The 12,113-nt window shown below is 34.4% G+C and overlaps 1 protein-coding gene across 1 annotated transcript; it reads right to left on the bottom strand.

The window, feature by feature from the left end:
• Nucleotides 1–3,850: 3,850 nt before the first annotated feature.
• LOC113382609 lies at nucleotides 3,851–4,405 on the bottom strand. Its single transcript, XM_026620865.1, has one exon. The coding sequence runs from the start codon at nucleotides 4,403–4,405 to the stop codon at nucleotides 3,851–3,853; it is 555 nt and encodes a 184-aa protein (XP_026476650.1).
• Between the last annotated feature and the right edge of the window lie 7,708 nt (nucleotides 4,406–12,113).

Genomic DNA, 12,113 nt, shown 5'->3' with positions numbered 1-12,113 from the left:
AAGGTAGATGATCCTGGACATTTTCCACGTGTTGTAATGAATTGAGGTGGAATCTGCCGTTTGTTTTTTGCGTAAGGTCCAACTGCTGTAATTTATGTTCCGTTAGGAGGTGAGATACAGGTGGGAGATCTCATTCACTCGTGAACCAATTGTCGAATGTTATGTTTACGATGGCTTTTAGAAACGGGCAAGGCAGACGACGCGATTTACAACGTCAAAAGGTTTGTTGCTGAGTGAGTATGGGCCACTTGGCTGCTTTCCGCTATATATTTCTAAATTGGTCACATAATATGTTGATGCATCTACTAAGGCAAATATTTTAATTCCGTATTTGGCAGGTTTAGATGGAATATACTGCCGGAATTTGCAACGTCCTCGAAATGCAACCAACATCTCATCAATGGTGCAGTTTTCGCCTGGCGAATACATTTTTGACACTGCTGTACAAATCTCGAAAATATTCCTTATCGGCGCTAAATTATCGAATTGTTGTCTTTCAGCACGTGTAGATTTGTCATCAAAACGTAGGCCAGCTTTGTATAAAGTAAAATCGCTGGATTGACATGGTGAGCCTGAAGATTTCTACGCCTGTACCATCTACTTGCCATAAATCACTCAAATTTTGTTTGTTTGAACGGTAAAATCCGGCAATATATAGAAGGCCTATGAATGCTTTCAGTTCACTAATTTCTATTTCTTCCATATATCTATGTTTGCTCAAATCGGCACACAATGCTCTCCTCTCTTGAATGTGTAAATTAGTACAGGTTTGAATCGTATTCAATATATCATCCGTTATGAATAAGCTCCAGGACTCAAATATAGTTTTTGCATTACGAGCAACGGATCTAACACCAGGTAAATCGGATATAATATTTTCTGATCTGGTTACGTACGTTTGATCGTGCTGGTGTTTTTTGCCACAAAGTTCCATCTCTTCTTTGAACACATGCCGATTTGTTGACTTTGTAATCTCAAAAGGTCCAAATTGCTTGATGAATCAGAGTCCGCATCAGAATCACTAACTTGTTGTTCGGTGCCGCTATCGCGTTACTCGTTACGTTCCGATAAATGGTCTTTAACCTCGGCGTCCGAAGTAGAATTTGATTGGTCTTCATCTGACTCTTCCAATATTTCCAATATTCTCCGCGGATCATTTGTCAGTGCCATTTTTCTTCAAAACCTATTAAAGAACACAAAAAATAATATAAAATCACTAAATAGAAAATAAAAGTATGTCACGAATATTACATTTACAATGACGCTGGGTCAAACATACCCGATTGGACTTGACGCACGAGTTGCTCGTTGCGCGGGCGGCGTCGACAGCTGAAGCGAACCATCGGGGCGGGTAGCGGGGAGGCATCGCTTCAGCTACTCAAACGCTTAACCACATAACCCGGGTATAATTGAAAATTTAACTTACAATTACAAGTATACAATAAACCTAACCTAACAAATAATAACAATAAAACCTAACTAAATCTTCAATAAACCTAATTTACTTTAAAAACCTGTCTTCTGTCCTTCTCTTTATTCCTAGTGTACCTGCTCTGTGCATGACGAAGCCGTTCTCTGATGTAATCACCCGCTTGAGCATCCGACACTCGAATATCATTATAAATAGTTTCGGCTACAATCTCTGAAATTATTATTGGTTTAAAAAAATTAATACAAATATTTCATTAATACAAATGAATTAATAAGTTAAAATCAGGCCTTTATATTATATAATGATTTATTTATTATATTTAATGAAAATTTATGAATATTATTTTATTTTAAAGCATTCCATACTTTCGTTTTAGAATTTCCAATTTTGCTTCTTCAATTTGTATAATTCGTACTTGGAACTTCAATCTGTCTTCTCTTATTTTCTCTAATATTGTTTGCCTTCTACGGCGCTGCCTTCTTCTTGAGGTTGCAATATGTTTTAGAAATTCATATGCACTATCATCCCGCGCTTCTTCTGCATTGTTTTCCATTTCATGTACATCACTTGTTTCCAGTATGCAGATTGGATTCATATTGTGACTATTGCCATATATTCATCACTCTCCTTCATACTGAAAATTGACATTTCCTTGCGCTATTAGACATAATTGTTAATATGTATAAAATTATTTTTATAAAATTATTTTATATATTTACATCATTATTCGTACCAGTAGCTTGACTGTCAACATATTTTTTATAATTTCGTTGAAGTACTCTCCAACGATTTTCAATATTGCCTTTCAGTAAATATAGTGCCAAAATTAATATTCATGTCATTTTTGATGACAATCCACATAGCCTTCACTGTTCTCATTTCTAATGAACCAACATTTGGCTTATATTTTCTATGTCATTCTATTTTGAAGAGTAAAACACTGGAAGACTTATTAATATATATATATTCAATGATGTTTCTTTTTTGGCTGATTGTAATGAAAGCGGAGGTATTTTATAAAGTCTATACATAAGTTGCGACAGGTTATGTCAAACGCGAACATTGTGATTGCCTGACAAGTTACCAACATATATAACGCTGACGCGCGGTTTTTTAAAAGTGTAAAAATGAATAATTTTGTCTATGTTCCCCCGGGATGCAAGCATCACGTATTATTATGAATGAAGTAACAAAATTTTACTTACAATAATCAATTGTCTCAACTCTAAGAAGTAATATCAAATTAAAATGAGAATAATATAACAATAATAAAGTAATATAATATATAATCATGGTATAACAACAATATAATAATGTGCATAACAAGAAGACTAATGATTTTGACAGAAAATGACTAAAAAAAAACAAAACACTAAAATGACAAATGTCAATTCGAGAAAAGATTTATGATTTTTGAAAAAAAATTTGACAGATCAAAAATATAATTCAAAAACATATACATATATAAATATATCCAACATTTATATCCAAATTAGATGAAATGCTATATTCAAAATCACTTTTTATAGTTTTAAATCTAAATAAAAATCAATGTTTATAAATTCAAATAAATGTTGACATGAAAAAAGTGAAATGTCATTTCATGTTCTGATCAATCTGTTCAGATTGATTCTGAGGTCAATTCTGTTCAGATCATAAATATATAGAATTAGAAATAATTTATGATATTGAATTTTGCTTAGTAATTATAGATATCAAGTTAATTATTCCACATGATATATATTATTAATTATTAGAATGTATTATCGGCATAGAAACAAAAGTCATTAATAAAATAGGGTAAATTAAGACTTTTTTTAATTTTCTTAACGAGGATCGTAAATTTATTGCCTTTATTAGCATTTAAATCATATAAGCATATATCAAAATCTCTAGAATCGCATGGAATTATAAATAATAGCTTGTTATCTGTAATTACTGAACAAACAATTCTATTGAGATCATAAATATACTGAATTAGCGATAATTTATGATCTGAAACTATACATAAATTGTTTGGCAATCGATTGGTTATTAAAAAATCTTTGAATAGTATTTTTTATGAGATTTGTCCTTCCATATTTCTTGGGTAAAGCTGGTCATTTGCGCCCATGGTGGTTTCCAGCAACTTTTCTTCAGCCAATCTGTTAACCAGTTGCTGAAGAGGTTTAGGCGAGTTCTGGAGCTTCCCTTGAATACTTTTAAAATAGTTTTCAAAGGGAAAACAACTGAACCCGTCCAAACTACATTTGAAGGCCAAAACATCATTTGCAATATGTATTAGGTTATGGGTTTTGTACGTTAATCTGCCAGCTCCATATAGTTTGGGGTATTCATTTACAAATTTAATGAGAATATTTCCAGCTACATCATTTTTCTCAATACAGGTTTCAGGATTACAAGATCCTGATCCCCAAACTAAGTTGAATAACATTTAAGCGCACTGGGTAATCTCGAAAATTCTGCTGGAATGTGAGCTTTAAATGTTAGTAAATACTTGCTCACTGTATCCCTGGTTTTGTCATCTAATTTGACGTCTCTCGTTCCTTTTACCCAGAGGCTTAAAAGTCTCTTGGTGACACATAGGCAGACAATATGCATATAGTCGAGTGCTATTTGAGATACCATTCCGATATTTAGTTCCTCCAAAACGGAGTCACCTGTGTGATGCCCTGGGTTTGTCCTCATGCGAAAAGAGTTATCTGTTCCAAGATCTGAAAATGTGTTATTTAAAATGACATGGGGTGAAAACTCTTCTCTTTGAATACATTTGGAGCAGCTTTCATAACCCGCATGCCTAGTTGTCTTTGTAATGAACGCACGTGCAGGACTATCACAGATTATTTTTGATATATAAACATGACAATTTCTATTGAGACAAATTAAGCCATGTTGTTGTAACACTTTCATTTCTTCCACAAAAGGCTTAAGGAAAATGTTTGCATCGTCTGGTTTAACATTTCCATGATCCATCCCTACCAGGAATGGTTCAACCTTTTGTGGAATCTAACTTTGTCAATGGAATGTGGAATACGTTTTTCTACCCCAAAATTAATGTATGAACCAGCCTTAATTAATTTTATACCATCGGTGGCATATTTTGGAGGGCCCAATAACGTGCGAGCATTGACCGATAATTCATCTTTGTGCCCATGGCGTCTTAGAATACCCAGCAGTTGTCATACACTGCATCGTAATGTTGTTTCTTTGAAACAGATTTCCTAGCTCGCGCTTCAAAGGTAATTCTGGAATATCATCTTCTCCTTCATTATTAAAATAGTCAGAAACATGTGGAAGCGGAATACAAAGCACTTCATCTTTGTCAATACTAGCAGAAGCGCTTTTATCTTGGGAGTCTCCACATGCAATGTGATGATAATTGCAATTATCCATGGATTGCACCTCTTCAACACTTTCACTAATGTAAAATCTGCTAGCACAGTTGGCGGTGCTATTGTTAGTGCTCGAATCATTATTCTCAGCTAAACGCCTTACCTGAGATTTGTAATTAAGTTTTTGTATTAATTGCGTCCTTTGAGATATTGAAGAGTAGAAATGCTATATTGGCTAGCAATTTGCTACAGTCGGGTTCTCGAACTGACCGATTGACACAAATCCGTGATGACTTACATAACAAACTACTACACGACTCAACGTAGCACCAGATCAAAATCATAATTTACAGTATATTATTTCACTTTGTAGTTTTTATATTAGGATCAGATCGACCATTTATGATCTAAAATTCGGTTTAATGCGACCAATTTTGATCTAAAATGCGGCTCGAAATGGACCAATTATGGTAAGGATCATTATGATTAATTAGATATAAGCGGACTGTAAATTATAAATATTCCATCACCATAAGATATGTGAACAAAACCACTATTTAGATTATGATATATATTGAACTTCACTCTACAAACTTCTTCTTTCATTACATTTGCTAGTCCCCTTAATTATTATAAATTACAGGTATTTATACTCATAACATTGTATCGCCTACCCCAAAGGGTCCCCGGTTAAATAGAAAAGCCCAGGTCAAATCTTGACCAGGCTCTATGTATCTGTTTTGATACTAGTCTCGAACATTTAATTTCTATATCTAACTGACAGCAACTTCTGTAACCTCTTCAAACACCTATTGGAAGATTACGTCCAAAATTTCTCTTTTATTTCTTAAAACACTGAGTGTATCATTAAAAGCATCTGTAGCTTTTTTCAAATCGATTGCAGAGTTCTGCTTAAAGATACAGTAGTACCTGAAAAATAAAAAGTAAGTTACTGTGTCTGCAGTGCATACATTAATGAATTTGTGACAATAATAAATTATACAACCACCTAATACATCACTTAAGCAGATGGAGGATATAATAAAGTCAGAACTGCATAATGTTTGCAGCAAGCAATGTGCGTTATTGGCAGTTTTATTGTCTTACCAAGCGGAAATCTTCTCCAGAGCGCTAAAAATTTTAATTAAGTTGTCTCCTTGAAACTTTCTACCGAGCGTGTTTTACAAATACCTTGCATGACAGCCCCAAGTTCTTACTTAAAAATTGCTTAGCAGATGCATTGGAAAATGCCACAACTTTTTTCATTATGCCAGATGGATTGTGGCAGGAAACTAGATTTTGCTAGTGCATTATTGAGAATATGATTGTTGCATGGGCAACGTTTAGTATGGATCGCAATTTTCATTAACTTCTTCACTGCACCTTTTGTGTTTGATGCCATGACCGAGCAGCTGTCAGTTCCAATACCCACACACCAAGATAAATCTAAATTGTATTTGGTACACAAGTTTTGAAGAATTTTTGCTAATATTTTACCTGTCAATCTAGGTTCTATGTCACCCTATGTCAAATTATTGTTTTCAGATTTAAAAGCATCAAATGTGTCGCAAAAAGTCACAAAATGTTGCTTAATCATACCATTATGAAAATGACGTAATGAGAGGCTCAGCTGTGAGAAATGTGATATATCCGTAGTTTCGTCAAACAAAATTGAAAAATATCTGGCTTCCCGCACATTCGTTAAGATAGTTTCCTGTATGACTTCTGCACACACATCAATTAGGGGGCGCCCAATCACGTGAGCCATTTTCAAGGTTTTTTGGACCCCCCTCGCCCTTGGTGTTACTTGTTGATATTTGAAATTACCCCCCCCCCCCCTAAATTGGTAGAGAAGTATAATGTTATGTTATTCTAAATCTAAGTACAATGATAAAAATATCTAGAAAGAAGAGTTGCTGATTATTTTCGATTGGCATAAAAATAATAACAAACAATAAAAATGTGAAAAACGATTTTATTAGCACACACACACACACACATATATATATACATATATATATATATATATATACATATATATATATATATATATATATATATATATATATATATATATATATATATAACAAATGTGTTCTGAGTGGGAAGATAGATATTACTTTAGATATATGAACAAACAACACTCTTTTGTGGTGGGGCAGTATAATCAATGACTTGTAACGGATAACACATAATGCTAATTTAGGTTTTCATATTTTAGATTTTAAATTATAACACACCGATGATGAGACAAACCTAGTCTCGAAACGTTTGTAAAATTATCATTTAATAAATTAGTCTATTAATTGTAAAAGTAAAATTATTATTTACTATACATATTGTTGTGCCCCATCCAGCGACGGAGCCAACAAAATGTAGGTTCTTCCTGCTGCTAAGTATCAAACTGATACCAAACTGTGAAAGCGAATCAGTAAAACAGATGAAGACTTTTGATGTTTACGTTTATTTCATGATTCTTGTACACTTTACATATAACTTGAACACTAAACTTAAATATAATTCCATTGATCACTTAATATTACTCATAATAACTGAACTTTATTATAACTTGATCACGACTGAACTATATTGATCTTAACCTATACTGATCTTGACTATACTGACTCATACTGACTGGTTATTGCATCATCCAGAACCTTAAATACTCCTTATCGGTATGACGCAATCTTTTTCTAGAATGTGTGTTCAAACTTGTTCGGATTCGTTATATGTGAGTTAGAAACTACGCTTGACTTAATAGTAAGGCTCAGTTTGTGGTTTCAAAAGGAATTTTATCAACACTTGCAAGGCTACTGCAAGCTTACAATGTAACTATGAGCAACACTAACTGCGTCGTTCATATTTGACTGTTATATAGTAATTTAAATATTATTTATAATTATTACAAAGCGGTGGATACCACTACAATATATAGGTGTATAAATATCAAACCGCCCTCTTTTAAGTTGAAAAAACGCGTTTATTGTAAGAAAATGGTACAATTTATTTCATTGAAAGTATTTACCATCGTTCGCCACACATTTTTGACATCTTTCCGCCAAATTGTTTATGCCTTGCCAGTAGAAGCGTTTGTTTTTTGAAGCAAACCATTCACCGAGCCATTTTTCCACTTCTTCGTAAGAACCGAAGTGCTGTTCAGCAAGCGCGTGTTCGATGGAAGCAAACAAGTGGAAGTCAGAGGGCGCCAAGTCTGGTGAGTAGAGCGGGTGGGGTAAGACATCCCAGTGGAGTGCGTGCCCAGTGAACCGGTCTCTGATCGGTTTTGATTTGTGTGCTGGGGCGTTATCATGTTGAAAAATTTTTTTGTGTCTGATGACCCATGCTGGTCGCTTTTCAAGCAATGCATCATTCAAATTCATTATTTGCGGTCGATAACGTTGGGTATTAACAGTTTCGCCTGGTTTTAGAAGCTCATAATAAATCACACCCTCCTGATCCCACTAAACACAGAGCATTGTCTTCTTTCCAAAGCGATTTGGCCTCGCAGTCGATGTCACGATTCGATGAAAAAAGCTCTTTCTTTCGTGCTTTTCGAGAAGAATTTCACAAGTAGTTTTTCGGTTTTCTTGTTGTCATGTGGCACCCATTTTCCACACTTTTGAATCTTGCTCATGGCTTTTGAACGTAAGGAAATGCACGCTTGTGTCACATTGAATTGTACTGCAAGTTGTTTTTGAGTTTGACTGTCATCGTCATCAAGCAATGCTTGCAGTTTGGCATCTTCAAACTTTTTTTAGTGGTCTTCCACGTTCTTCGTTTCTCAACTCACTCCTTGCACTGTGTTTCGGACAGAGCATGGTCACCGTAAGCTTCCACCAACAAACGATGACTTTCAGCAGCACTTTTTTTCAAATGAAAGAAGGAAAAAACGCAAAACCACATTTTCTGGCGCTGAATTCGACATTTTCAAAATGATCAAAAGCTATGTTCTGGTACGAATATTGATACAGTGGGTATTTTTTTTATTATGAACAGATACAAAACAATAAGAAAAAACTGACAGACTACTACAGTTATCTATATATGAATTAATATGACCATCAGTAAAGGCGGTTTGAAATTTATACACCTGTATATGCATATATTACATGATATATTTATTGTACACTATCCTCTGACCATGGTATATATGTATATGTATATATTACATGATATATATATTGTACACTATCCTCTGACCATGGATTAGTATGACCTTCTTTAATACTATCAACTGGACAAATGTTTTGCAAGTCAGTTGTAATGTACTTTTTTGAAGATCAACATCAATTTCTTCAAGCCACTCGGAGTTATTATGTTTATTCACAACACAAAGAACCTCTTTCGATGTACCTATGGATCGCTTAGTGAGGATACGTGAAGGGCAAATCTTGCGTATCTCTGTACTACTAAGTATGGGATTAATAGTTTGTTTGTGACATGTGCTAATATGCTCCTTAACTTTCTTCTTCGTACAAAAGTACAATCCACATATCTGACATGTCCTTTTCAAAAGTTGTTTACGGTCCTTCTGCAGACTAGGGCAATATAAATCATAAGGCAATTTAGAAAATCCATCATGCGCTGGAGTGATTCTAAGAGACCTACCCATAAGAAATTTAGCAAACGACTTGCCATCATGGTCTTGAGGCTTCGAAATATGTAGGCCCTTAGATGACTGCAATATTGGATGAAAGAACAGCCCGAATTTTCCTTGCTCATCTAAGTCTGTACCGAAGTGATCATGAAGAAGTACTAGACCAGATAATTGGCGGCTTAAAGGCGCCATTCATCTCTCAAAGCGGTTCAATGCGCTTCTGCCAGGTGCATTTGTAACGACGAATATTGCATCAAGCTCGTTCTTGACAAAGTATTATGGTATGTTAGGTGTATGCCATAGGCAATAACTTTGGGATACCTCGTATTTTCCTAGGGCCCGCGATTAGCTGATATGAAAACCACTGCTTTCATGTGTCCTTGTTCATCTCGCATAATTCCAAGTTTACAGCATGAGTGGAAGCTGTCGAAGAGGAGTGTTTTCCACTTCTGATTGCTGTGTATGTTGGCCCTGAATATGAGACTGCTTTAGGACGGCCCATATCATTTTTTTATGATGCACCCAGCATATACGCTGGCCCAATTTATGCCTCGAACCAACGACCCAATCATGATCAGGCAATGAAATTCTGTAATCAACATGTATCAAGAGCGGGGCTTGCTTATTTGCCGCTGTCAAACCTATTGGCACCCGGGATTTATGCTCCTGCGACAAAAAGCACGCTTGTTCTGGCCCGAGAATGGATGCAAGTGTCTCCAATGATCTCTTATTGTGGAGACACAAAAATGTTGATCGAGATAAGCCTTGTGGTCATCCTCCTCAGGACGACTCAATTTTACTGGCACAGTAGCTACATGCCTTTTACCTTCCAAGTAGGTATAATTTTTCGGAAGTAACCGAAGGTGTGTGCCACTTTTTGATATTTAAGGCCTGACCGTGGGCCCTCGATTGCATAACTCGGATTGTAAATACACTTGTTATTGAACGATGTGCACTCTACGATGTCTGGCACAAGACTGATTCAAAAATATGTTAGTGTTGGATAACTAATGCAACTTCTGCAATATTTGGTAGAATTATAGTCATACCAACTATGAGTTTCAAAACCATTTGTGAAAAATGTATTATTTCTGTCAAGGATTGAAAACTAACACATATTACAAAAAATCTATGCAAAAAGTCGTTGTAATTGGCACTGTGTCTGAATATATGTTAAGCAAAAATATTGTTTTTCATATCACTACATGTTAATTACGTACTGATATTAATTTTATTGTGTTCCAAATTATATTTTATAAAACTTTTATGCTTGATTGTGCACTTGATTGCCCCAAAAAGATTCAATTAAATAAAAATTATTAGTAAGTGAATATTGATTAGTAAGTTAATGGTTAAAACCTCATAAATTATTTACCTTTGACGCTTTCTAGAAGTTGAAGTTTCGGAAGAGTTTTTCTCGTTATCGAAAATACTATGAATAATCTTAAAATGTTTTCGAATTGAGCTAGTACTTCCTCCACAGCACTTCAGTTGTTTCTTGCAAAAATTGCATTCAGCGATATCAACCGATGTTTTTTCGATACCACCAAACTGAACTTCGTTGATTCATGATTAATTTGTTGTTGGTATAAAAAGATAAATAAGTTTGACAAAATACACGAAATTATAAAATCGCAATTTTAGCAAATCATGTGAAATTGATAAATATAAAAAATAATGAAAACTAGTTGGTTTGGTATTTAGCCTTGAGGCAAGTTACATGAACTTCCCGATATATTTAAATAATCGACTTAATCAATAAAAAATAAATTAATTTATGAGTCATTAAAAGTATTCCGAGTGGATTTATTACACCTAATTGAAAACGAACGAACACTTTGACTCGGAGTATTTTCTAAACGCAAATTTTCAAAAATCAATAATTTTTATAATTGAACCAGTTTTCAGGACTTTAATGGTTTATTATGTTTAAGACCAAGTACTCTATCATTATACCAAGTAAATAGTCTTTTTTTTTTTTTTTTTTTTTTTTAATTTTTATTTTCAATAGCAATCAGAATACATAACTATTCTATGAGCTATTTGGCTTATGTCATTCACTCACACACATACACACACACTTGTAAACACACATATAAATTTATCGGATCAATATTACAATCATATTCAGAGAATCACTTCAATAAATGATTCAATTATTCTGTTTATATAAGGTTGTGGTAGTTCTATGGTTCCTCCATATTATCTTCGGGCAGCTTCTTCTTCAGTCTTCTTGAAGTTGATGTCTCAAGAAGCTGAGTGACTATATTGTTTGAATGATGTTGTAGTTTTTGAAAGTGTTTTATACTGTTGATTTGTATTATTTTGTTTATAAAATCAATATGAAGATCGTCGTGTAAAGTTTTGTTGCTAACAAACCACGGAGCATCAGTAATCTGCCTCAATATTTTCGATTGCGCACGTTGCATTAACGCTATATTGAATTTGCTTGCACAGCTCCACAATTCAATGCCATAAGTCCATATGGGTTTTATTATTGCTTTGTAAATTAGAAGTTTATTGTCAATCGACAAAATTGACTTGCGTCCCAGTAGCCAGTATAGTTCAGCGGTTCTAATTTTTATAGTCTTTAATTTGGCGCGAATATGGACCTTCCACGTGAGCCTGCGATCTAAATGCATACCTAAGTATTTGACGCATTCGGTGCTTGGAATTGCTTGGCCATAAAAATGTACTCCTGGGCATGTTGTCTTATTCAGAGTAAATGTTATATGATTAGACTTGCTCTCAT

This window comes from Ctenocephalides felis, unplaced genomic scaffold (assembly GCF_003426905.1).
Source record: "Ctenocephalides felis isolate EL2017-DRISC unplaced genomic scaffold, ASM342690v1 CF-g0.4_SCAFFOLD_03499, whole genome shotgun sequence".
NCBI classification, from domain to species: domain Eukaryota; kingdom Metazoa; phylum Arthropoda; class Insecta; order Siphonaptera; family Pulicidae; genus Ctenocephalides; species Ctenocephalides felis.
Note: the sequence above shows the minus strand (reverse complement) of the source record. Positions and strands in the feature narration are given on the sequence as shown.

What these genes read in the sequence shown, in the direction of transcription:
- LOC113382609 (XM_026620865.1), bottom strand. Translation starts at nt 4,405, where the DNA reads ATGGATCATGGAAATGTTAAACCAGACGATGCAAACATTTTCCTTAAG.